The sequence below is a fragment of the Pezoporus wallicus genome, unplaced genomic scaffold (genome assembly GCF_028554395.1).
Source record: "Pezoporus wallicus isolate ANWC-B61680 ecotype Strahan unplaced genomic scaffold, APGP_CSIRO_Pwel_v1 contig_5863, whole genome shotgun sequence".
NCBI classification, from domain to species: Eukaryota; Metazoa; Chordata; class Aves; order Psittaciformes; family Psittacidae; genus Pezoporus; species Pezoporus wallicus.
The window spans coordinates 1,139,793-1,166,921 of NW_026635152.1; the positions used below are offsets into that span (position 1 = coordinate 1,139,793).

A 27,129-nucleotide genomic window follows, 5' to 3' on the forward strand; every position below is an offset into this window, starting at 1 on the left:
TACAGGAGCTGACTCAGCTCGCGGATGTCTTTATTTGAACTCTAGTACGGTTGGACAGGTAGAGGCATGCGAACAGGACAGACAGAAACGGGAGTAGTATTGCCTTGATCACAGAGATATGTAACAGCATTAGAAAGACACTGACCCTTCCAGGCCAGCCGGGTTCACCCCACCTCAGCCACCGATCGCTCCCCATCCCCATCCCTGTGCCCCAGCTGACCCACTCGTCCCCATCATCCTCTGGGGTCTGCACCTTGGGGTGAGCCCCCATGGGAAGGGGGTGATGGGGCAGCCACCTGCTCATGGCACCTTGAACGGAGCCTTTGAAGCCCCAGAGAAGGGTCCCCAGCGGCTCTGTGACGATGGAGGGGTCAGAGCGTGGATGGTGATGTCCCGGTGAGGCTCTGGAGCCGGAGGAGCGAGGTGCATCCGAAAGCAAGGGGCAAGGGGCAGGGGGCAGCCTGGGGGTGCACTGGGGACATGGGCAGCGTGTATGTGGCAGGGCTGGCAGCAGGCAGGGGAGCGGGGCCACACCCAGCACCCCAACCTGGTCCCATGGCTCTGCAGCACCGCTTGGTGGGGGGACCCGGCTGCCAACCCCCTGCCCCGGCCACAGAGCTGGTGGCTGGAGCTTTGGACTTCTGTGGTGGGCAAGGAAAGCTCCTCTGGGAGAGCATCCCTGGGGGCATGCATGTCCTGGCCTTGGGGAGAGCATCTCTTGGCCTCAGGTAGAGCATCTTCCTTTGGGGAGAGCATCCCTTAGTCTTGGGGAGAGCATTTCCTTTGGGGAACGCATCCCTCAGCCTCAGGGAGAGCAACTCCCTTGGAGAATGCATCCCTTGTCCTTGGAGAGAGCATCTCCTTTGGGGAGAGCATCCCTCAGTGGTGGCGAGAGCATCACCCTTGGGGAATGCATCCCTTGGCCACCGGGAGAGCATCCCTAGGGGAATGCGTCGCTCAGCCTTAGGAAGAGCATCCATTGACCTCAGAGGGAGCATCCCAGAGCCTTGGGAAATGCATCCCTTGGCCTTGGGGAATGCATCCCTTGGGCAAAGCATCCCTCATCCTCAGGGACAGCATCCCACCACCTTGGGGACAGCATCCCTCAGGGTATGCATCCCTCTGCCTCGGAGAAAGCATCCCTTGGGGAGAGCATCCCTCAGGAACGGCATCCCTCACCGAGGTGCTGCCTGCATCCAGCCAGAGCTCAGGAGAAGGTGACCACCTCACCCTGGGGGTAACTGGAAGAGAGGACGTCTTGGCAGGTATCTGCAATTAAAGACACAAGGATTGAACACATTAGACACTGCTTTCATCAGCTGACGTGGGAGAGTGAGATTGGGCTTCCAGGGGACCAAACATTGCAGGGTGAAGAAACCAGGGTAGCTACAAAGTGAAATGGTTTTCTCCAGAGGGATAAAATGCTGCTATTCCCTCAGTAAATCGTGAAAAAATGTTTTACAAAGCCTCAGAAAGGACCCAGAGATGGAAACTTGGGAAACAACGTGGAGCCAGGCTGATTCTGGGGGTAAAAATGATGGGCAGAGGAAAGAAGTTGTCCCTGCTGCAACCCTCTCCTGCAGAAAGCTGCTCTTGACAAAAACTTCCCGAGCCAGATGTCCCAAAGCCAAGCCTGGTGCATTAATATCCCACAGTGTTTTTCCTTGTCCCTCTCATTCGTTGTCATTGAATTAATTACCACTGATTGGAGCTCTGAGTCACAACACTGCCTCTCCCCGTGTGCCAGGACCCAGCTTCCAGGCGAGGGGCCATCAGACAGGGAGACAGTGCCTGATCCACCCGATTAGGCATGGAGCTGCCCTTTCTACCCAGGGATTTGGCTGCAAACCCCCCCCACCAGCTCCTGAGCAGGGCTTTGACCCAACTTTCCCCCCGAACACCAAACACAGCTCCAAAAGCATCTCATTTTCCCCAAAAGAGAGGTCTCATCACCTATGGAGCATCACTGCGCAGCTTGGATGAGCAGCATCCAGATGCAGAGGCTTTGCACATCCAGGAAAAAACCCTTGGGATTGAAGTCCCTCAACCCCAGGGCTTGCAGGAGAGGTCCCCACATATAGAGCTGCCAAAAGGACTGGTTTGGGAGACCCATCACCATCCCCCAGCAGCAATATAGGGACCGGTACGAAGCGGCTGCTGCAAAACCTCCCCACTCCTGGTTCAATCTCTTCTGCGAGCAGCTAAAAGCTCTTGGCAGAGCTTGTGGCCTGCTCGAAACACTCCCCATCAGGTCGATTGATCTCCCAGGGACACGACTCGGCTTTTAACTCCCATCTCCTCCCCGTTCAAAGCCATTTTGTGTGTGAGCTCGAGCCCTGCTGCCCTCAGCCCCCAGGGACCTGCCTTGGAAAGCAGCTTCCGAGCCCCGGAGAAAATTAGCACCACTAAAAATAAATAACAACAGTGGAGAGATTCTGTTCTCCTCGTTGTTAAATCACTGCCCCCCAGACAAAGCCACCACGTGAAAACCGCCCTCCTGCCTCAGCTTATTGCTCCTAGCTCCAGCGGCAGGTCCAGCCCTGAGAGCATCCTCGCAGCGCACAGCAACTTCCTCAGGTTAAAGCCATTCCCCTTGGCCTGTCCCTACATCCCTTGTCCCAAGCCCCTCTCCAGGTTTCCTGCAGCCCCTTCAGGCACTGGAGCTGCTCTCAGGTCTCCCCTTCAGGAGCCTTCTCTTCTCCAGGCTGCCCCAGCCCAGCTCTCTCAGCCTGGCTCCAGAGCAGAGCTGCTCCAGCCCTCGCAGCATCTCCACGGCCTCCTCTGGCCTCGCTCCAAGAGCTCCACGTCCCTCTTGTGCTGCTGCCCCAGAGCTGGATCAGGGCTGCAGGGGGGTCTCCCCAGAGCACAGCAGAGGGGCAGGATCCCCTCCCTGCCCTGTGCTCACTCTGGGGTGCAGGCACACACCGCTGGGTTTCACACAGTCCCACTTTCCGCTGCGAAGCTTCTCCCCAGACACCCTCAAGCGCTGCATTCACAGGCTGCCAGCCTCCAGCTGCTCCAGCACAATGTTTGGGTAGGTCCTACATTAACTCCTCTTGCTTTGCCAATGCACTTGCTTCTGGGTTTGCCTCCTTTTTCTTTCCCCCACATTGTTTGCAGACAAAGCTGCTGAAAGAGGAATCAGCAAAAGCCAAAACACTCCTGCAGGGATGGCCCCCATCGTCACCTCTCCAAGGCCACCCCAGGACACTTCAGGTCCTTTTCCTTCCTCCACTGACACAGGAGGGGTCGGAAGAGCCAGCAGTGCCTCATGGGGCAGAGCATCTCACTGTGCTCCCCACATGTTGGAGTTAAACACATCCCGGCCCACATCTGCATCTCCCACAGTGCCCATCTCCATGGACCACATAACAATGGAGGATGTCAGGATGATGGAACAAAAGCCAGTGGCCACCTGCATCTGTGAGGACCAGAGATGCTACCCTGGGGGGCTGCACATCCACAAAGCCACCTCTCACCTTGGGCATCCTCTGCACCAGCCAAGGGCTGGTCCCCAGCCTTGTGTCGGCGCGGTGCTGCCATCGGGCTGATTCTCTTCCCACAGAAAGCCAAAGGATTATATGTTCCATGGCCACCAGGACATATTCCCTGCCCCAACCCGTCCCACATGAGGGGAAGAGCATGATCCACTCCCCAGCAGTTAGCAAAACATTTTCCAAGCCTCCATATACCTTCCCATGGGGGAAAAGCATAAGAATCCCATCCCCAGCAGAGGCTGGGGCACAAAGCCCCATCCAACCTGGCCTTGTGGTTTTCCACACCGGGCAACCAGCTCCAGTGTTTGGATGAGCTGCTTTGGGAGCCCCGTGGGGTGAAAGGAGAGGATGAGATCTCTTGGGATCTGTGGCTGCGTCTGCTCCAGGTTAAGTAAGAGACTGGGAGCTGGGAGGCACCTATTTATAAGCTCAACTGCATCTTATTTTGCATCTGCCTCTGCTCGCCCTGTTCCTCGTCAGCATGGGCAGGGGATGGGGTTGCTATTTATTCTACATTGGGTTTTATTGTCATCAAATAAGCACTGAGGATTTTTCCTGGCAGCGCTGGGGAAGCCAGAACCAGGCTGCTTCTGGGTAGAGCAATTACTCTTTTGACATCTTCACCTCCCGCCCCGCTGCCTGACAGGCCTTTGTTTTCTCAGCTCTCTCAGGCATCTCCCGAGAAACAGAGCAGTTGTTGCACCAGGAACAATTAATATTTGCATGTAACCCGGGATGGCAGCACGGCCTCCACGCAGCACCTGGGCTCCGAGCCTTCCAGGAGGAAGAGAGAAGGGAAAAGCTGCTGCTGAAGGGGGAAACTGTCCCCAAATCCCTCCAAATCCACAGGACGAGGCTGCTCTGGTGTTACTCCTTGCACCGCTGCTCTGTGGAGGCACTGGGGCTGGGTTGTTAGGGGGGCTGGATCTTTGTTCCAAAGTGCTGCTGGGCTCAGCAGACACACACAGAGAGGGATGCAAGGACTCAGCCTCAGGGCAGCAACACCAACATCGTCCCAATGAAGCATCTCTGATCCTGCTGTTGAGCATCACGTGCATCTGCAGCCATGACGGGAGGAGGACTGCAGGGCACTAAAACTCCCCCGGGTACCACACTGCTGGGCATTACACTATACATAGGCAAGGGGCACGTATATATCATAGAATCAGGCTGGTTTGAGTTGGAAGGGACCTCAAAGTTCATCCATGGCTCCCCAGCCATGAGCAGGGACACCTTCCACTAGAGCAGCTTGCTCCAAGCCCCATCAACCTGGCACCATGCTATGTATATGGTATTCACCATGCTTTAGCTGCATGTTCCTACTCAATCACAGCATCCCACTGAGAATAAAACAGCAGATCAGACCCAACACACTCCCTCCATCCCATGGAGCTGGTGAGCTCACTGCCCCGACAGTCACTGCACACCAGTTGATTTTCGGGGGGGGGGATTAAATGCCATTTTAGGACTTGGGCATAAATCAAGCACCCTTCCTTTCTCTCCCTGCTCTTCCCCTTAGCTGGAACGTGTGTTCCTTGCCATATCCCTAAACATAGATAAGTGGCTGGGAGGATATTCGGGGGAAGTATCGTATATTCTTGCTCTATTCTTATCCTATTCTCTAGGCAGCCAATTTTGGCCGCTGTTTGAGATAAAACCCTGAGCTCCAGAGATATTTAGTGGTCTGCTCTTCTGTTCCGCTACAGCTCCTCATAGAGTGCTATCCAAGAGGGGATTAACCGCTGCCAAGTCGCCCCCAAAACCAACCCAGACCCCACCTAAAAATAACAGCATGCTGTTTTCCCCCTCCTGCATCCCCCAAATCACTTGCTCAGAAGGCGGCGGGGAGGAAGAGGGACAAGATGCGATGGGTTTCTCAACAGTTTGGTGCCTCCCACTGAAATCCCTCTGTCTCCCATTCGGGGCTGGGCTGGTTTAGAGGAGCTTTTTGCACATTAGTCATCCCTTCTCCCGAGTTGCATAACGCCACTGCTAAAAATTGCCTCCTACCGGCTCCATGTCAGCTCTCACACTCAAGCCTCGTCGCTCTGATGGGGAATGAAGGGGTTTTGGGGGTCCACCAAAGGCTTTTCCACACTGAGCAACCGGCCCCAGTGTTTGGATGAGCTGCTTTGGGAAAGGAGAGGATGGGATCGCTTGGGATCTGTGGCTGTGGATCTGCTCCAGGGTTAATCCTCTGCTTCCAAGAGACTCCAACCCCAAAGTCTGAGGCTCTTGATGTGCTGCTTCTGCAAGAGACAGGGCAGCAGCGCTGGGTTTTCATGCCTGGCTCATCCCCAAAGTCAGTGCATGACCTTGGTTAAATCATTTATGATTCAGAGACCACTGAAAGCAACCAGGGTGACCTTCCCTCTTGCATGGGCTGGGGCTATTCCAGCTCCTCCTGCTTTGAGAGGAGCAGCTCCCAAGGGCAGGATGCACCAGACAAGCACCAGTACGGTGCTACCGTACTCACGCCTTCACCCAGTTCATGGGGATTTGGGGTGATTCAGGAGCCTGGAAAGCTGCCCGATTGTTTGAGGTGGGAATTACCTTTTAATTACAGAAATCCAAGGAATGCAGCTACACCAAGGCACACCATCAACCCTGGTGCTGCTGGCGAGGGGGGAATCAGTCCCATGGCACAGAAACCACCACAGGATACCCTGGGCAGAGGATGGATGCTCATCCTAATTACACCCTGAATCCAAGCAGAATCCAACTGCAGCACCGGGTCTGTGTGGTGCTGAGCTGCTGCCATCAAACCCCATAATCCAGCTCAGGGCACCAAGGGTTTTTTGCCTCTTTTCTGCTTCCTTTCACCTCTGGCTGCTCTGCTCCCAAGGCTGAGGCAGGGGAAGGCAGGGAGGAAAGAAGAACAGCAAAATAAAGGCAAGTGCTTGTTGTTGGCCCCGTGTAGGGCTTGGAGGGGGGTGTTTTGGAGATGTGGTGACTGGCTCCTCCTGGCAGCTCCTTCAACTCAGTAGGGAGGAAATAAACCGAGCCAGATGAAGCACTCAACGCTTCCTCCTTGTGTAGCATCTCTTGCACTGTGCCTGCAAGGAGTTTTACTGCAGGAGGCTCCCGGTGCTCACCCTCGTCTAAACGGAGGGGAACTGAGGCACGGGGAGCCTGGGAAGGAGCAGGGGGCTCCTGCCTGTGGGATCTGTCAAAATGCAGCTCAGCTCCTTCAAGGTGCAGGGAGCAGTCATCCACCAAGGGGATCCTCACGCTGCAGCGTCCCCTGAGCACCAGCTCTGGGTTGGCTGTGATGAAAGGGAAGGGTGAGAGCCCCAAAAAGCTCCTGGGGCTTTTGTTATTCTTAAACACAGGCAAAGCTAAGCTTTGCTCCCCATCCTCTGACTGAAAGTCCCCAGGCTCCAGCGCCACTGAGCTGGATGCACTCAGAGTAAGGAAAGAGGCCAAGAAAGCAGGAGGATGTCAGTCAGGGGCAGGGCTACACCCACCAAACCAGCTCTTCTCAGCCACCCAAGACCCAGATGCCTCCAGAGAAGCAGAACTGGGATGATGGAGCTGGAAACTGGATGGCCAGCAGTGCTGGGCTGATCCCCAGAGCGAACAGCAGGGCAGGGAGAGGATCCTGCCCCTCTGCTGTGCTTTGGGGAGAACCCCCCTGCAGCCCTGATCCAGCTCTGGGGCAGCAGCACAAGAGGGACGTGGAGCTGTTGGAGCGAGGCCAGAGGAGGCCGTGGAGATGCTGCGAGGGCTGGAGCAGCTCTGCTCTGGAGCCAGGCTGAGAGAGCTGGGCTGGGGCAGCCTGGAGAAGAGAAGGCTCCTGAAGGGGAGACCTGAGAGCAGCTCCACTGCCTGAAGGGGCTGCAGGAAAGCTGGAGAGGGGCTTGGGACAAGGGATGTAGGGACAGGCCAAGGGGAATGGCTTTAACCTGCCAGAGGGGAGACTGAGATGAGCTCTTAGGCAGAAGCTCTTCCCTGTGAGGGTGCTGAGGCGCTGGCACAGGGTGCCCAGAGAAGCTGTGGCTGCCCCATCCCTGGCAGTGTTCAAGGCCAGGTTGGACACAGGGGCTTGGAGCAAGCTGCTCTATGGAAGGGGTCCCTGCCCGTGGCAGGGGTTGGGGCTGGAGGAGCTTTAAGCTCCCTTCAACCCAAACCAGGCTGGGGTTCTATGAAATGAGCCAGAACTCAGGGGACCGCAGGTTTTGTTCCAGTTCAGGAATATCACTCAAAATCATCCCAAAACCCAACATATGTGATCAAAAAGTAGCAGTACAACAGGCAGTTGGGCACTCCAACCACATCCTCCCAAGGGTGGGGATCACCCAGTTCAAACCCAGCTCCCATCCCCATGGGGATTCTCTTCATAGCACCCTGCATCCATCTCAAAAGAGGATTCATCCCCCCATCCATTTAGGCATTGTTTTGTTGCAAGTCTCTCATTTCCCCACTATTCAACAGGAGTAGCACTTCCCCAACCACTCCTGTGGATCCATATTGCTCTCCCCACCACCTCCCATCTCCTCATGGAAGCATCCATGTCTATTTGCCAAACCTTTACCCCAACCTACTTTTTCTCCCCACACCCATGCCAGGGCCCTAGAACTTCCATGGTCTGGTTTTCATGGATGCTAAAGCCACATTGAGCCCCACAACCATCCCTGAGGCTGGACAGAGAAGCAGACACAAGAAGGGAAGGAGCAAGTGTGACTTAGGCAGAAAAAGGCACAAAACAGAGGGGAACTGCTGCTGGGCAGGGAATTGAGGTTTATTCATCTGTTGCCCCCAGAAACCTGAAGCTGTTTTTCAAACTCCGAGTTAAAGAGACCTAAAATGATACGAACTCAGCCATTTCCAGCACAATGAGCTATAATTGCATGAGTCAACGCGTCCTCCCTGCGTCTCTACCACCCTTTAACCCAAGTGCAAACAGCCCACGGGAAGGAGGGCTCGACACCAGAGGGAATCGCATGGGTTGGCCCAGTTTATTTAGGATGAATAAAGGGGGGGGGGGGGGGAGAAGGGAAAACCCCACCTGCTCCAGGGATTGTCCCAAACACATGGAGAGGAGACAAGTTCCACGGAGACGTTACACGTCCTGCAAACCAGGCAGGGGGAGCACGGCGGCTGGATCGGATCACAGCCCGCTTCTCAGGGCTGGAGATGTCCCAGCTCGCTCGGGCAGCGCCGCGGAGACCCGGTGTCACCGGGGAAGGGGGGGGCACAGAGCGACACGACACGGCACGGCAAAGCGGGATCCGGGCGGCGCGTTAGAGGATGGAGGGGACGGGAGAGCAGGGACGCCGCAGAGGACAGGGAGAGCTGCAGTGGGACGTGAGGGGAGCCAAGCCCACCGTGGATCCTGCCACGCCATCTATGCTGCTTAGGCTCCGGGATTTTCCATAGCCTTGGTGAAGAAAACGGGACAGGTTAGAGCCGAGCAGCCTCCTTCCTAAGGCTCGGAAAGCAAAGAGCACCAGGGTGAGCATCGCCCGGCCCCGCACCCCAATTCAACCCCCGAAAGAACAATCAAGATGGGTTTACTGAGGGCAGCCAAGCTCCTGGGATCATCCAGACCTTCCCCTCCCTTGCCCTCAGCTCCCCAAGCAGCGCCAGCCGAATCCAGGACTCCGGAGTCGCTGATGCTGGGAAACCAAACCGTTCCTGGGGGTGTTGGGTTTGGTTTCCCAAATTGCTCTGAATGAGGAATGAATCTGGGGGTTTTGTGGGCTGAAGCAAATGGGGAAAAGCAGCAGAACTCAAACATGGGATTTGGAAGGAGTTATTCCCCCGGCTCCCGTCTTTAAGCCGGCTGTAGCAGCAAGCTGCTGCTGACACCTTTCTGTATGGAAAGGAGCAGGTAGATGCGCTCATGATTTTCCATGAGAAACTGCATGGAAGAGCAGATATTTCTATTGCTTTAAGCACAAGAACCCTTCCCACCCCCTACAAAGAGCCAGAAACTGCTCCAGCTTTTATTGGAAAGCAACAGCCAGAACAAATGCTCTCACAGGTCAAAAGCCACTTGTCTTTCTGGACAGAAACTACCTATTTGCAGTGAAAATTGGCTTTTTAGGTCTCTGCAGCAGCCCTGTTCAGACACGAGCCCCAAGAGCTGCTCTCTGGATCGCTGCAGCTTGCAGGGACAGCTCTGCTGCCAAGACACGGAAAGATAAGGATGGTCCCATCCAGGATGAGCCCTGCACCGTGCTGCATCCTCCCGGGATGAGCGAATCCAGCCCAGCCTTTGCCTTCCCTGCAAGCACCAGCGAGCGGGTGCATGGACCCGGGGAGGGGGGGGAAGGAGGGAGGCTCCTCCCTGACAGCAGAAAAACAAGGTGATGGATGGCCCCTTCGGCAGTGCCAAGCTTGGGAACCCGCCCCGCATCCCCCCGGGGACTTCGTGGCACCTCCTCAGGTTCTGCTTCCCTGCAAAGGCACCGACAGCGGGAGCTGAGGCGGTTTTAGGCTTGGATCAGGGATTAACGCTCACGGCATCACCCCCAAGGCGGATGCTGAGACATGAGCATCGTCTGCAAAAGGCTCCAGAGCCCTGTCCCTTTCAATCTGATTTTTATCCCCTTTTAATACCTTTTCCCTAACCATTTCCCAGCCGCAGCAGCCAGCAGGGATAACCCAGCCCCATGTCCAGGGCACGGAATGCCACCTGCCTAAACCTGTTGCTGACTTCAGCAAAGCTTTTCCTCTTCCCCCATTGGAAGCAGGAGCAGAATCAGGCCCCAAAGAAGAGAAGAGCAGTTTCCTTATTTCCTTTTTGGCATGAATCCACGCAGCAAGTGAGGAGAGAAGCGAGCGCAGCGCTGAGCCGGTGGGAGCAGGGGATGTTTCCCACTGAAGATGCTTGCAGCTGATGCAAAGAGCCCCTGCTCCTCAAATAACCCCCCAGAACCTCTCTCAGGCTCATCCTTCTGCAAACCTGGCTCTTTTCAAAGGAGCACGGAGGCTTCTTGAAGAGCTCGCACATTCCCCTGCCACCCTGAGCCCATGCAATGGGAAGCAATAGTGCCAAGATGAAACTGGTCCCTGAAAGCTTGGGGTTATGGATGGATCCGGCACCCAAACAACATCAGTTTGGCAGAGAGAGATGTTACAGGGCTTGCTGGCAATGCAAGGACCCACTGATGTGATTGAGCACTTTATAGGGATGCTCTTTGCCCTCTTGCTCAGATCACTGCATAGGAAAGGATGGCAATGGGCATAGGAACAGGGCCAAAGTCCTGCTGCCAGGTTTGATTAAGTCTCAAACATCGCAGTTTGGGGTGGCATTTTACAAAGATGCTCAATTGCCCCAGGGTCCCTCTGCAACAGGACTCCAAGGGCAAACCCGCCCCAAGCCCCACACTTCATCTTCTCCTTCAGTTTATTCCTAAACCACACTCATGGGAGCAGCTGGGAAGGAGCTCAGGGCTCCAGCCCTCAATGCCACCAAACCCAGGGCCAGGTGCCTCCACGGACTCAGGCAAAACACTAGAGAGTTGTGCTGTGCTAATTGCCACCAGTGCTGTTCCTTAACGGAGCCGGTATCCCAGTAACTCACATAGGTGCCAACTGAGGTCACTGGGATTGCTTTATATAGGGGTTTGTTGCCAAGGAGCCGTAGAGAGGCATCTTCTGAGCAGAGCAGTGGGGCAATGCCGTGTTGCCCACCAGCAGCCACTCGCACGTGCACGCTCACATATGCTTTGAGCCAGCAGCAGATGGGGACAGGGTAATGCAAGCAGGAGCATTGCCCAAGAACGCCTGTGCTTGTTGATAACAACGGCCTGGTGCTCAGCTGTGTGTGCATGGACTCACACGTGTGTTCCCGTGCAAACGTGGGCTTGTCCTCGCTTCATTCCCCCCTCCCTAACCCAAGCATCACTCACATGAGCATCCCCGCGCTCGAGCCCACACTGCTCAAGCCACATGCTGGTCACAGCCCTGCACTAATAGCAAGCAGCAGACGAAAAATCAGCTGTGTGATGCTTTAGGGTTTGGCAACCAAGCCAGAAATTGCCGCGTTGCCATGCTGAATGTGCAGACAACGGGAGGTGCTGCAAGAGCTGACCTGGAGGAGGGTAAATCCCCTTCCGTCCATGTAACCCCATTGCCTGTGCCTCCTCTTGAAATCATAGAATCCCAGACTGGTTTTTGTTGGAAGGGAGCTTAAAGCTCCTCCAGCTCCAACCCCTGCCACGGGCAGGGATCCCTTCCATAGAGCAGCTTGCTCCAAGCCCCTGTGTCCAACCTGGCCTTGAACACTGCCAGGGATGGGGCAGCCACAGCTTCTCTGGGCACCCTGTGCCAGCGCCTCAGCACCCTCACAGGGAAGAGCTTCTGCCTAAGAGCTCATCTCAGTCTCCCCTCTGGCAGGTTAAAGCCATTCCCCTTGTCCACTCTGGTTTCAATCACTACCTTTTCCCTAGACCATCATAACCCGTCTCAGCGGCATGGGGGATGCTGAACTCATCCTATGTCCATATCCCTCCACCTAAGCAGAGGACAGGGGTTCATGTGCCAAGACAGACCCATCCCAATGTGTCTGGGCCCCAGTAGGACACATTCTGGGGGACTCCTGAGCAGGCCTTGAGTGCTGAAGGGAGATAAAGGGTCTGGATATATCACCAGCAACAAGGGAGCAAGGAAGTACTGGAGGTACTGGAATGGGTTGCCCAAGGAGGTTGTGAATGCTCCATCCCTGGCAGTGTTCAAGGCCAGGTTGGACGAGGCCTTGGGTGTTATGATTTAGTGTAAGGTGTCCCTGCCCATGGCACGGGGGTTGGAACTGGATGATCTTAAGGTCCTTTCCAACCCTAACGATTCTATGATTCTATAAGCAGCAACAGGGACAAGAAACACATGCCATGCAGCAATCCACTGCAATCAGCTTTATCTTCTCCAAGGCCCATGCCCATGGGGTGGTGGGCAGGGGTAACCTTTCTCTTTGAGCTGCTCCAATGAGACCAACCACTGGAATTGGGCTTGAACCATGATGGATGCTGAGATCTGCAGCATATTCCTGAACCAGCTCCAGCTCCCGATTTCCACAGCTTGTACAGACATCAGTACCTGTCCCAGGATCTGACAGATGGCCATCAGCAAGTCGGGCTCAGAACCAAGCTCATCTCAATTTGCAGAGCTGCCAGCATCCCAGTACCAGAACAAACAGCCTCAGCGGGAGATAAATCAGGATGAGGGAAGAGGCGCTTCTGTGGCTCCCGACGGCTGGGCACATGAGGCTGGCTTTGCCCTGCTCATCACCTCTGGTCACCACTAACCCTGACCACACTGGAGCATCTCACAGGGAAGACATCATCCCTGAGCTCCCACGGAAGCATCGCACCAGTCCATCCCCTAGAGGCCAAGCATCCCAAGCAGTGTTACAGCAACAAACCTTTGAGGGCCTCCAAAGCACCAACACCACGAGCCAACAGAGCTTGGTATACAGCTCAGACACAGCACATCATCTCTTCCCCTCCCTGGTCCCAGATATTGAGGCTCCCTCTTCCCAAAAGGTCTCATGCATCACTCAAGCCACTCTGGACGCCAGATCCACCTTTCTCCAGGTGAAAGACCAATTCAGCAAGGTGGGGGTAAGTGACCCATGTCAACATCTGGTTTAATGATGACATTTGCAGGAAAGACACCAGAACAGGCCAAGAAAGATCACCAAAATGCATTTTTGAATAGCTGCTGCCACCAGGCAAGGAGAAGAACCTCCTGGTCTCCTGCAACTGAGTAGTGTGATTTGGGAGCCCAGCAAAGCAGCACTGGATCCTCAGCTCTTAGATCTACTCTGTCCTGACTTCAGCAGGACCAAGCTCAAATGCTTCAGTTGAAGGGATGCCTGACTTGAGTATCTTGTAAGGATGAAGATCAGCACTGGCTTTCACCCTTCCACTTCATCCTTTCCAGTTCAGCATCCCCCCAGACTGGAGCAGGACCAGAGCCCCCTCACCCCGTTCCATTAACAGGCATTAAGAGATGGACTGCACAGGAAAAGACACTTCCAGGAAAAAACACGAGGCATTTCAAGGCAATATTTGTCTAGCACCCTCCTGCCCAAAGATGAGCAAAGCTTCGCATTTCTTCCCTCTTCCTAAGGGATGAGGTTGCTCAGGAATGCCAAACGGAATTCTTGATTTCCCTTGAAGAAGCAGCCAATTTGCTTCTACTAATGTAATAAATGTGATTGCCTCCAAACAGCTCCCTGTGTCCCAGAGCCCATCCCAAGCAATGCTATAGCAACAAACCCTTGAGGGTCTCCAAAGCACCAACACCACGAGCCAACAGGCCTGGATGTGCAGCTCAGAGATGCTGCACGTCATCTTTTGTCCTCCCTGGTCCCAGCTCCCGTGCCCCATTCCCTGTGAGATACTGGGATGATGGTACCAAGGAGGCAGAGGTAGGTCTTCATCCCACACCACCCTGGACACAGAAGACAAACTACAGAACTAAAGAACTGAGCTGTGTCTTGAGTTATCCCAGCATTCGAGGGTGCAGCTGGATCTTGTGGGTGAAGGTGGGGACTGGATTTACCCTGCTGGGGGCTGGAAGTCAGGCCCAGGGCACACTCAGTGGTGGGGCAGAGAAGGCTGGAGGCCGGTTGAAGGGATCAGGCTGAAGAGGAGGTTGCTTTGTCATGGGAAAGAAGAGGTTTGTGTTTTCCTGACTCATCTCCCCCACAGTTTCCCATTGGAAACCTCAACACTCAACTCTCACTTTCCAAACCCAGAGGAGACAGCCCTGCTGGCAGCCCGGTGCTTTTGGCAAGGCAGCACTTGACACATCACGGCTCCCCACGCTCGAACCCACCAGAAGACATCAGAGGGGAAAAGGAAGGGAAAAGCCTGTGGGTTCTTTCCCCTGCTGAAAAGCTTTTGACCACCTTCAGTCCCAGCCCCAGGAGGGATGCCCCCCTCACACCACCCTGAGATGGGTGATTGAAGCCCAAAGAGAAGAGCTGGAAGGACAGGAGAAGCTGGAGCACTGAGGAGCAAAGGGACAGTGCTGTCCCCAAGGAGGGCAGTGCAGCCAGCCTGGGGTCACAGACCCCAAATGGTGACAATAGGAGAGGAGAACTTGGGGGAGCAAAAAGCAAAAGTATAGAGCTAGCGGACGGACATGAAGCAGATGGAGAGGCAGGAGGACAAGTGGATTTGGGGAGCAGAGAACAACATCCAGGCAGGCAGATGGACATGAACCACTGTCTTGGGTCAGTGCAACAAACCTCCACCTCCCACATCAGCCATACCTTTCTGGATGCCTCCATCCGCCGCACAGGAGAAGTCGCCTGTGGCCAGCAGGAAGCACGTGGAGGATTTCTTGTTCTTATCCCGGGTGCTGGAACGCCGCATGGGCCGCTTCTCCTCTTCGGTGGGTGACAGCGGCTGCTCCTCATCCGACAGCACTACGTTGGCCTCACCGTTCTGTTTAGAGTCTGCAAGAAGGTGGCAGAGACCCATCAGCAGTCAAGGAACCCACAGGATGAGGCGCTTGGCGTGGATGGAAGGGTTTGCTTAGACCATGCAAGGAAGCAGAAGACCACTTTGGAAGTGGCCCAAAGCAGCACCTACAAATTCAGGTTGCCATGCCAGCCTGGACGTGCTAACTTAGAGTGACCAGGGGAGCAGGACCACGCTAGATCCCAACCCAAGCAGCAAAGAGCAGCTTTTACTCCTACTGAGGGTTATATACCCTGCAAAGCCAAGTAGAGAAGAAACACCCCTGGTCTTTGAGATCCACCCACCTCTTTGATGGGAATTAGCTCTCCAAAACTCCCACAGCTGAGATAAGGGCTGCTCAGGTTAGTGGTGAAGTGTTAATGATGGCCTCTGACTCTGTGGTTCATTAGCTGAGAGGATGCGATGCTCAGTCTGGCCTGAGCTCCTGCATCAGTGGTGGGGTGAAGGGATGGGGTTGACCTGTTCCTCAAGAGCAGTTGGGATGCGTAGGCATGTGGAAAAGGGAGATTTGTAAAGGAAAACTGCTGTAGGGCATTTGGAGCTCCTTGTGTGCTCACAGGTGAAGGACCATCGCTGCTACACATGTGGCCAGACATGTGGCTGCTCAGGGCTGACCTCAGTGAATGCCACATCATTAATGTGGCACAACTTAGGGCACAACCAGGGTCTTTCCTGTGTCCTTGCTGCAAATTAACTCTCCTGACCTGAAGGAAAGACTGGCCAAACCCCAAACTTCAGCTCAGTCATGAGACCAAACCATAAAGAGAGAGGGGCTGACTTTGCTCCTGCCTGAGCACGGGATTTGGAGCAGCGCTGACCTTAGCAGGCAGGGATGCTGCATCTACTAGAAATGAATGGGGAGGTGGAGTCAAGTCCCAGGGAATATCCATGGATTTATCCTTTCTGGTGAAGCTTGTCCTGGTTTATGGTGGGAGGAAGCAAAACAAAATCTACCCCAAGGGCATTACCAGGCTAAGATGGGAACTGGGCAAGTGACCTCTGTCAGTGTGAGGAAGAGATGGGCTGGGTAGGGACACTTTGAGTCACACTATCGTGACTTCATCTATGAAAGCATGATTTGGCCTTTACTCCCCTGATCTTGATCTGCAGCATCGTGGTCCACCAACACAGCACCCAACACCGGGACACCCAAGGGCCTCAGCCCTTTCTGCACCAAGATCTCACCAACCCAAGAGCTGGGGGCTGTATATCCAGCAGCAGGGCAGCTCTCAGGGACTCTGGGATACAGGGAACCAAAGACATTGCCTTGGGGGCTCCTCCTGGAGGTCTCCCCCTCCCTCTGCCCCACTTTGGGGGTCTCACCTGACCGTTTCCTCTCAGTTGCCCCCTCCTCTACCGCCAAGGGGCACGTGTCGCTCTGGGTGCTGTTCCGGGGGGAGTTCTCCTCGGATTTGCAGTAGGTCGGGGAGTCCAGCGGGGCTGGACGGGGTATATGCTTTTTCTTCTTCTTTGGCAGCTTCTGCTTGGCCATGGCCAATGAATAGTACATCCCAAAGTTATTGACAATGACAGGCACGGGCATGGCGATGGTGAGCACCCCGGCCAGCGCGCAGAGAGCCCCCACCACCATGCCCGACCAGGTCTTGGGGTACATGTCGCCATAGCCCAGGGTCGTCATGGTCACCACAGCCCACCAGAACCCAATGGGGATGTTCTTAAAGTGAGTGTGGTCGCTCCCACGGGGGTCGGACGTCTTGGCCCCAATCCGCTCGGCGTAGTAGATCATAGTGGCGAAAATCAAGACCCCCAAAGCGAGGAAGATGATGAGGAGCAGGAATTCATTGGTGCTGGCCCGGAGCGTGTGGCCCAGCACCCGGAGACCCACAAAGTGCCGGGTCAGCTTGAAGATCCGGAGGATCCGGACGAAACGGACCACCCGTAGGAAGCCCAGTACGTCCCGGGCAGCTTTGGAGGACAGGCCACTGAGACCTACCTCTAGATAGAAGGGCAAGATGGCCACAAAGTCAATGATGTTGAGCAGGTTTTTAACGAAGAGAAGCTTATCTGGACAGCAGATGATGCGAACCAGGAACTCGAGAGTGAACCACAGGACACAGACCCCTTCGATGTAGGTGAGGATGGGCTCCGTCTCCACCTTATGCGTCAGCAGGATGGTCGTGGTGTTGCCAACCACGAGGGTCTCCGTCACGTTGACGTCGATGTTGAAGGCCTCGTGTGTCTCCAGGCAGAAGGTTGTGATGGAGACCAGGATGAAGAAAAGCGAGGCAAAAGCAACTACCTGCAGTAGTAGAAAGCACATGGGCCATTAGCTGATTTGGGTCAACCCCTCCTGATTTAGGACAACCTCTCCTCTTTGGAGGAGAGCAGCAATTACGAACCACCATGACAACAACTTTAGGGCAGCCTGAGACACACTTCTGGTGTCACCTGCCTTTGGTCCATCTCTTCTAACCCCTGCTAGTGAATAGCAATAGTAAGGATGGGAGAAGTCCTCAATCAGTAAAACAAGCGCATCAGCCTCAAAACACCCCAGAGCTAAGCTGCTGCCACCCACTTCCCCAGGCATAAGGACTGAAAATGAGGAGGGTTCCCTGCACTGTCCCGTGAGTTGACAGCAAACCTCAGTGTCTGGGGCCATCAGTCCAGAACCTTTCTCCAAGTGTTATGATAGGTGCAGGGGAAGATGTGCTGGGCTCCAGATGTGGCTGGAGATGTGCCAGAAATGACAGTGATGGGGATGAAGGGAGACCCGCAGCACATGGGTTTGGAGCAAGCCTCCACTGGGAACACACATTAATAGGGGACTTTGAGAGGACTAAGTCAAAGATCTTTCCCTCACTTTCATCCCAATGCCCACCCAGATGAGACATTCACACCATTCACAACTGTGAGGTTTGGGGTCTGGATGTATCAGAGATGGCCCTTTGTCCGCTCCCTGCAGGGGTAGACGACGTGCCCATCAATGCTCCCAGCACTGAGAGGGCAGGACAAGGAGGAGAGGATAGGCAGAGGTCAGCATCCTCCTGCTGCCTGGGCCTGGTGTCACCCAGATACTCCCATTTCTCCCCTATGCCCAACCAGTGAGACCAGTTGGACTGGATGGAGACCTCTTATATCCCTTCTACATCCCCTTCACCCTGCTTTGCCTCAGATGAGAGTGAGAAGGGGCCAGCAAGACACAATGGAAACCTCAGGCTGTGTCAGAAAGAAACCACTTTGTCGTCCCCCCATCAATCCTGCTCAGCCTTCCCAGACAGGATGAGCTCATGATGAGTCCATTACCCATCTGCATCCAAAAGCCCCCGAGGAAAAGACTCCGGTCAGAAAAGCTCTTCTACCTTCCTCCAGCACAAAGGCACGGCAGGTTTGGCTTCCCTGAGCAGATCCCGCTCAGCACCCTTTGCAGCTCACACACCCGAGCAGGATGTGACCTTGTGCTGTCAAAGCCACCCGAGTGGCTGCGTTCTGCAGGCAGCGGCACCGAGACACAGCCCAGGTCCTCGGCTGGAGTGAATCAGCAGCAGAGACAGCCTGAGTCACGCTTGAGAGAAACCCAGCCCTGGCCACCAGCAGCGATGTGCCAGCAGCCCTGAGCCTGCTGGGAGCATCCTTGAGGGGTGTCCCCAAGGGCAAACCCATGTGGGTGCAGCATAGAGAGCTTCAGCCCTCCAAAGGTTTTCACAGCCCAGAAACCAAACGTACCCTGGGCTGCATCCCTAGAGTGGGAGCAGCAGGGTGAAGGAGAGGATCCTGCCCCTCTACTCTGCTCTCGTGAGTCCCCACTTGCAGCACTGGGTGCAGTTCTGGTGCCCTCAACATAAGGAGGACGTGGAGCTGTTGGAGCAAGGCCAGAGGAGGCCACAAGGGTGATCGGGGGCTGGAGCAGCTCCCGTATGGAGCCAGGCTGAGAACACTGGGGCTGTTCAGCCTGGAGAAGAGAAGCTGCGGGGAGACCTCAGAGCAGCTTCCAGTGTCTGAAAGGGGGCTACAAGGATGCTGGAGAGGGACTCTTCATCAGGGACTGCAGTGACAGGACAGGGGGTGGTGGGTTCAGACTGAAACAGGGGAAGTTCAGGTTGGATCCAAGGCAGAAGCTCTTCCCTGTGAGGGTGCTGAGGCGCTGGCACAGGGTGCCCAGAGAAGCTGTGGCTGCCCCATCCCTGGCAGTGTTCAAGGCCAGGTTGGACACAGGGGCTTGGAGCAAGCTGCTCTAGTGGAAGGGGTCCTTGCCCGTGGCAGGGGTTGGAGCTGGAGGAGCTTTAAGGTCCCTTCCAACACAAACCATTTTATGATTCTAAGGTAGGAATAAAGTTTAAGCCAGGCTCTAATTGATGGAGAAACCTCTGGAAGATGATTCTCCAGCCCTGGTGATAGACATCTGCTTGGGGATGTGCTGAGATGCTCCATGCCCCTCAGATAAGACCACACTGGACCACATGCTGTGATGTGGCTCCATGGGGGCAGCTCCAAAGGCAGCCGTCACCCATCAGCCGTGCACAAGTTGGGAAGCAAACCCAACAAAAAAGTGAGATCTCAGAGCAAGACCAGTTTAAGCAGACAAACACGTCCACACACAGCCAGAATAACCCACTTTGCAGCAGAAGGCTGAGCAACATTCCCGGGGTTCCCTGGATGGGGAATCATAGGCAGACTGGAAGAGTAAAAACTTCAATTCAAGGCAACAGAAGAGGGAGGAAATTACCAAGGAAGAGAGTGAGACCCTGGAACGCTGGGGGAATGAAGCAACTGCTGCATGAGCCGTGGAGGTGAGAACTGATTTAGCCCCAGGAGCAAAAGCAGCCTCTAAAAATAGATGAATCAGGTTCACAGCCGGTGCCAGCCATCGTCCCCTGCAAAGTCAATGGTGCTGCTCCAGTTCTGTGTCAGCTGCAGATCCGACCAGAGATGGCTCAGTGCAGCCTTGGCCTCTGCTCCAAGCTCAAGTAACCACCGGTACAGCACTGGAAGTCCCATGAAACCAACCCTCCACAACCTATGGGTGATGTACATGATCTCAACATGTGCTCAACAGTTTGAGATGGATGTTCCATGGCCCTAGAGGCGGTCACTGGCCTGGAATTCCCAATGGAAGCCAGGTTCAGGACCCCACAAGTTGGGTTGCAAAGGGATAATGAGGAGAGCTTGGAAGTAGAGGTGAAATCACAACCAGGGCAGCTTTATGTGGGGACAAAAGGAGTTTTAAACTCCAACTGGGAGTTCAGGGACCAAATTTCCACTGAGGCTGGAAGAGACACAGGAATCGATGATCCCGTGGGATTGATGCTACAAGGAAAAGAGGCTGAAATCTTGGGGAGGAGAGTTTCTAACCACAGGCTCACAAGGCTGCCAGCTCAGGAGGTGCTGGGAGAGAGGAGCTGGAAGGAGGGAAAGATGGAAATAGCCAGGAGCCAACTGAGTCAGGGCCCAAGGGGCTGCTCCATGGATGAGGAGGAGCAGGGACTGGAGATACACAGCCCTCGAGTCACTGCTGTCAGAATGGAGGAAGAGGGTTCACATACACAACTGTGCCACTCTCCTGCCCAGTGCTGGCAGGGCTGGGGAAGACCGGCTCTCCAACGCATCCCCAGGCCAAGCGTGGTGGTCAGCAGCGCCCCTTCTGCTCCGAAAAGGAACGGGGAGACCCTAAAATGGGGCAGCATTAAAGAAATGCCACTTCAGCCACCCCAAAACACCACGGCAGCACCATGAGCGTTGCACACGCAGAGATGCTCATGGGTTCCGGAGCATCCCGGTGACGGATGGTGACTCCAAGCCAGCAGCAGCTCCCCACATTCACTGGGTGCACTGGGCAGGATGCACTGCTCCGTGCCTCAGTTTCCCCTTTGCCGAGGCAGTTCTAAGCCATTGCAGGGCTATACTGATATTTGAGAGTGGGAAATAGGAACAGAAGAGACTGTGGGGGATCGCATTGCACGGCTACCATCCCTATGGCAGGGCTGAGCTGAGCCTTTACCCTGGAGCAGGAAGAAGGAAGTTGGGAGCTCCCAGTGCAGACTGGTCCCACTCCAACCCAGGGCTCACATCACAACCTGTTCCCTCTCTGTTCCCTCCAACACACTCCTGCTAAAGCAAATGCCTCTCCAAGAGCAGCTCAGCACACGGGAGAGGCAGAACCAAAGAACAGTGTGAAAAATCTGAGCTGAATTATTGTGCTCGGGTTTATTTTGGGGGCTCCTCCCTGTTTTATTTGGAGCTTTGCACCACTCAGAGCATCTCTCCGAGGTGATGAGCCCTCAGGGATGGGCAAAGGATCAGGTAACCCCTTTAAAACAAGTTAAGCTCTTGCTGGCCAAGCATCCTCTGCGTGTGTGTGTTGCTTTTGTGTTAGCAGCAAAAACACTGCCTTGACAAAGTGACCCCCTGCCCCGTGTGCTGCTGGTGGGTGTGAAATGCCTGCAGGATTTCTTACCATTGAGGGCTTTTTTTTTACACCTCTAAATACATCTAGAATTCATTTAGAGCTCAAATGCCTGGATGTGTGCATGTGGTGGATTGATAAGCTGTGTGATGGGGGATACGCACGCAGGGATGGGATGGGGTGGGGATGGGATGAGGTGGGGATGGGGGGGGGTGTGGGTCAGTGTGCAGCACTTTGGGACTGATCTAAGAGTAGCTGGGAGAGGAAACACAGGCACAGAATAGTGCCTGGGCCAGGCTGGGAGCCCAGAGATGCGCCTGGTTACGTGGGATACATCCTGAGCGTGTCAGTGTCTGTGGGTAAGGACAGTCTGCACGGCCAAGGAGGGTCACGGAGGGGTGTTGGTGCATGTACGTGCTCCTCTGTGTGTGTACACAGTGTACCTGGTCCTCAGGGATGTGTGAAGATGAGGAGGGTTGGAGGGGGCGGGTATTTGGGTGTTACTGTGGCTCAGAGCCTGTGCTCGCATGTGCTGATGGGCACCGTATGCCGCCTGTGGGCAGCATTGATGCTGTGATGGTGGGGACCAGGGTGATGGGACCAGGGTGCTGGTGGGGTTCAGGGAGAGGTACTTGTGGAGAGGCACAGGATGCCCTTTGGGGCTGCTGAGGCTCTAGAAGAGGAGCACAGGCTCCCTAGGGATAACCATGAGTATTCCATCTGCTTCAGGGCCTGATCTGGGAGCCAGCAGGCACCAGCCCCTTCTCCCCACTCCTTACCTGGGCCATTAGATGCGGCTTTGCACACAACCCGGTGAGAGGAACCCAAGCAACCCTGCCTGTCCTGGAGCATCCTGAAGGTCCAGCAGGACTCAGCCTTGCCAAGGACTCTCCCTGACAATCCCTCATCTCTGTGTGCCCAGGAGGTGGGCAAAGGGGGCAGGGGATGGGTTTGCTCCCAGTTTCAGCCCAAATGCGATGCACTGGGAGGGGATGGGGAGATGATGGAAGAGATTTCCTGTAGGATGAGGTATGGCCAATGTGCCCCATCGTGGGAGGGGGATGGCTATGGTGGGGCCCACTAGCAAAGTCCATCTCCCCCATGGGGATGGAGAGATGAAGACACAACCCCCGGATCTTCCCATCCCACCTCCCCACTGTGTTTCAGGAGCTTACCCTTGCCGCCTTGGACGAGTAGGGATCCTCAAAGAGCGCCCACATCCTGGGCTGCCAATTCCGACAGCAGCCAGCCCCTCCGGCAGCCCCCGCCGCGCCTGGGGGCCTGTCATCCATGCCCAGGCGTTGCAGGGCCATCTCCCTACCCCCTTCCTCTTCGGGCTCCTCTCCACCAGCCCCTCCACCAGGCTCGGGACTCTCGAAGATGTCCAGGGCCTCTTCAGCATCACGGTGCTGGCGGTAGGTCATCCAGCAGCACGGCTCCACGTCCGTCTCATCGATGCCCCAGTAGGTCAGCTCCTCCTCGAAGAGGGGTCCGCAGATGTCCGCGGGGCAGTGCAGCTTCCCGGTGCGGTAGTAGTTGAGCACGTAGGAGAAGATCCCAGGGTGACGGTCGAAGAAGAACTCGTTGCTTTTCCCATCAAAGTCAAAGTTGCTCTGGGCATCGGGGTCGGCCAACCAGGCCAGGCGGGTGCCCGGCAAAGTCCGTAGGGTGCTCTTGTAGGTCTCATGCCGGGTGCCCCCTACATTGATGGTAATCTTGTCCGAATCTTCCCCCTTGCCCATCTCTTCCTTCAGGCATGTTTTGGAGGGTGGTTTGTTCCCAGACTTGCGTCCACGGTAGGAGGAGACACACACCGAGCTGATCATAGATTTCGGTGGATGGGAGATGCACGCTACGCGCACCCTTCCTCCGGGCGAGGAGCTGGGGGTCGGCGGAGGCGGGAGATGGGGGGCACAGATGGGACTGGGGAAGGGGGGAAAAGGTGGGGCTCAGCCTTGGCTCCGGCCTCAGAGGGGAGCAAGCTGGAGCCGAGCCGGACACCGCTGGCTGCTGGGGGGCACAGCAAGGGGAGGCTGCAACCTCCAACCCCCCCTAAAACCACCCCCTAACCCCCAATAAAACCGCCCTAAACCCCAGGAGCCAGCCCAGCCCCGCCGGGCAGCAACAAGTGCGGCAGGAGGGGGCTCGGGGCTGCGGGGGGGGGACACAGCGGCTGACCCGGGGGATGCGGACCCGCCTGGGGATGCTGCTGATGCTGCTGCCGCCGCCGAGGCCGGGCCGAGGGAGGAGGGATACAGGGGGTTGAGCCCCGATCCACACCGGGCAGCGCGTCCCCCACTCCGGTACCTGCAGCGCCCGGCGCGGGGGGGCCCCGCCGCCCGCCCCTCCCGCTCCGCTCCTCCGGTTCCGTGCTCCCTCCGCACCCCCCCCCCCCCCGGGCCGTGCTCGGGGAGAAGGGGGACAGCGGCGGTGGGGGGGGGCTCGTTCCTGGTTCCCGACCTGGGGGGGTGTTGATGGATGCGACCCCTCCGCCTCCCCTCCCGCTGCCCCACCCGGGCCCTGCCTTCCCCCGAGGGGGGGGGGGGGGCTGCGACGCCGGGGGCCGCGCTCACGCGTGGCCGGGCCGGGGGGGCCCTGTTGCGCCCCGCGGTCGCTCCCGGGAGCAGCTCCGGGGCTCGGCGGGGGAAGCGGCGCCGCCGCCGCCCCCCGGGGCTTTTATAGATCTGGGAGCAAGCGGCGGGGTTACGGGAGCCGGTACCGCCCCGCCGGGGGGGCCGGGGACCCCCCCCCCGAGCCCCAGCGCCCCGCTTCACAGCCCCCCGCTGCGCCCCCCGCCCGCCTTCATCCCTCCATCCCTCCCTCCCAGCCACGCTCCTCCATCCCGCATCCCTCCCTCCTCCCCGCATCCCTCCGCCCCGGCCCCCCACCCCGGCCCCCCGCGCCCCCAGGCCCCGCTCACCTCCCCGCGGCTGCGGGTGAGGGTCTCGGGGCTCGGTGTCAGCGAGGAGTGAACCCCGGACACCCCGGCTCCGCTTCGCGCCGGAGGGGAAATGCAGCCCGGAGCTGCCTGCGGATCCGGAGCCAGCTCTTGGCAGAGGCTCGAGCAGATCCCATCCCTCCCTGGCTCGCAATCCCTCGCTCACCGGGAGGTCAGGAGAGACCGACCCCGAGCGCGGAGCCGTGGCCGGTGGGGAGCCGGGTGCCTGCGGACAGACCAGACGCCCCCTTCCCTCCCATCACCCTCCCTCAGCATCTCCTCGTCCTCTTTCAGCTCTCGAGTGGAAGATGCCCCTTCCCCACGGCTGCACCCCGACGCTGGGAGCAGGGTACCAACCACCCCAGTACCAGGGGCCCTTCCCCTAAACCCTCCTCCCTGGGGGGGGTCTTGCACCCCCGGGGGGCTGGGGATGCTCAGCCCATCTCCTGGGGATGCTCAGCCCCATCTCCTGGGGATGCTCAGCCCCATCTCCTCGGGCTGGGGAGGAGGTGAAGAGCTGCGGTGGCCCAGGGGACAAGGCTGTCACCACGGTGAAGACCCAAGGGACCCCATGCTGCCAGGGTGAGGAGGTGCAGGTGCGCCCTTTGGGGTCACAGATAGGATCCAAGCCCAGCACAGGCCCGCTATTGAGGTGTCAGGGGGTGAACCGGGGGGGGGTCAGCACTTGGATAACAGAGTCCTCGGTGCAGGGTGAAGGGACAGTGAGTGGGGGATGCTGCCCCACTCCAGCATCCCCCTCTGCACCTCCCCAGCCTCTGAGCATCCCCCCATGTCCCTCCGCACCCCCTGCCCGTCTGTCCCCTCGGTGCCACGCTCGCCCCTTACTGGGGGTGCTGGGGGGGTGACTGGGGGCAAAGCTCCACCCAAAACCACCACCACGAGGCGTTGAGAGCCGCGCTTCAGATCTTACCCCCAAGAGAGCCCTGCTCCAAGAGTAACTGCAACAGCTTCCAGGGCCGGATCCTGAGCGGGGGGAGGCTGGGGTAGCTCCACACCCAAACCACCCGGGGCTGCACCAGCGGGAGAGATCGGAGCCCCAGGGAAAACCGTGCTGGAAAGATGGAGCCTTGCATCACCGGGCAGGCATTGCAGCTCAGCTCCTCATCCCCGCAGCGCGGGCTCGGCCGGGAGGGAAGGAATGCAGCGACCTGCTGCTAATATTTCATCCCGGTGGCTTTCATCCCATGGAGATCTTGGTGTACCCAAGCATGGCTGATCCCGGGGTGGGAGGAGGTGGCCAGGCAGACAAATGGGTTGTATCTGGGGAAGGAAGAGATCTTTAAGCCAGCAACACCCGCCCAAAGCTGTCTGCTCTCGAAATATGCCTTCGGATTGTTAATGTCCATGAAAAAAAAAACCAGAAAGGAAAAGAGAGAAAAAATAGAAAAAGCTTTGATAAAAAAGGGCCTTTTTGGAGCAAGAGGGAGTCACTTCTGCAGGGGCCTCCTGCAAGGCTGAAGGCATCTCAGATAACATCCACAGCGGGATGCACTGAAGAGCAGGTGGGTCCCCCAGCCCTCAGGTGGGTCCTGAGGATGGGTAGGGGACATCTGGGTGTCCCCCCAGGTCTCTGCCCTGTTTTTCCCCCTGACCCAGCACAACACCCTGAGCCCTACACACAGGACATGTGACAGCTTGGCACACCAAGGCCAGCACGGTGGGCCACAGGATGCTCCAAGGGCTGCATGGCCTAAAGGAGAGGGTGACGATCATGCCGTATCCCCATCCATGGAGGGACGGAGGAGGAAGGTGGACTTCAGCTCACTTTAGGGAGAGAAAATCCTGCTTTGGGGTGGAGGTGGACAAAGCAACCTCTGCAGGTCCTTCCAGCTCAGGATTCTGCTCACAAAGAGATGCACTGAACCTCAGCAACCCCTTAGATGCTCCAGTCAAGGCCTCTGCCCTCCTCCCTTCATGCTTTCGGTGGGACAGGTCCCATCGCAGGTCTGTGGATGGTGGCACCCACAGCACCACAAGGCGCTGATGCTGCAGAGCAGCTCCCCAGGGAATGAGCCTCAAAGCAACCTTTTGGAACGCTCTCTGGGAAGATGGATCTTCCCAGAGCATCCGTCACAACCTGCGGGCAAGGTCCACCTCTGCTGGGGGGATTTTGCCACTAAATTGCTCGCCACCAGCTGAACAGGGCTATTTGGGCTGCACAGGGGTGCTTGGACACCGCTGGCCGCCCTGACCCTCCCCATGCTCTGCCTGGCAGGGGAGCCGGCTCATCCCGTGATCCCCACGAAGTGCCTGCACCCCAGCTTGCTCCGGAGAGCGCAGCGCTGGGCGCCCATGGCTGCTCTCGCACAGTGCCACCTTGTGGGTCCTGCCACGGAGCTGGAGCCAAGGCAAAGGCAAACCACAGCAGACGAGGGCGTCTCGGTCCGGCGGCGCATCTGGCTCCATCCACAGCATCACTGATGTCATTGTGCTCCATAAACACGGCCTGGGGGCAGGAGGAGGAGGCTGCGCTGGAGCGGGGATGGGGGTGGCGAGCGTCTGCCTTTGGAATGGCTGGGGACGGGTAGGAGCCTGCTGAGCCTCGGTTTCCCCATCTTTAAGCGCCGGGGTAACGGGCTCTGTTTTCCTTTCCGGGGTGCTCAGGGAACCGCTTCACGACGCTGTCAGTGGCTCCACCGTGTGTCCGTACCCAGGTCAAGAGCTGTTTTGGGATGGGACACCCAAAACCCACCTCCTGATCCAGCAGCAGCCTTCACCTCCCACCGGGCTCTGAAGGCTCCCTGCCTCGCTGTCATGAGACATCATTTAAAGAATAAACCCCCAAACAAATGGGTTTGGCTTAAATTTCACGCCTGGGTCTCTTTTCTCACCCCACAAGGGCCAGAATCATCCTTTGCAGGTTGTCTCATTCCG

The 27,129-nt window shown here is 56.8% G+C and overlaps 1 protein-coding gene across 4 annotated transcripts; it reads right to left on the reverse strand.

The window, feature by feature from the left end:
• On the reverse strand, positions 1-25,720 carry KCNC4 (potassium voltage-gated channel subfamily C member 4). 4 transcript variants are annotated; one of them, XM_057404429.1, is made up of 6 exons: positions 25,166-25,719; positions 24,217-24,482; positions 22,472-23,219; positions 16,259-17,195; positions 14,725-14,910; positions 8,711-8,877 (listed from the first exon to the last, which is right to left on the reverse strand). In XM_057404429.1, the coding sequence occupies exons 3-6, from the start codon at positions 23,120-23,122 to the stop codon at positions 8,741-8,743; spliced, it is 1,911 nt and encodes a 636-aa protein (XP_057260412.1). In that variant the 5' UTR covers positions 23,123-23,219; positions 24,217-24,482; positions 25,166-25,719; the 3' UTR covers positions 8,711-8,740. The 4 variants fall into 4 exon arrangements, with proteins under 4 accessions (XP_057260427.1, XP_057260412.1, XP_057260419.1 ...); XM_057404444.1 differs by lacking the exons at positions 8,711-8,877; positions 25,166-25,719 and adding an exon at positions 1-1,269 and having other exon boundaries at positions 24,217-24,702; XM_057404436.1 differs by lacking the exon at positions 24,217-24,482 and having other exon boundaries at positions 25,166-25,720.
• Between the last annotated feature and the right edge of the window lie 1,409 nt (positions 25,721-27,129).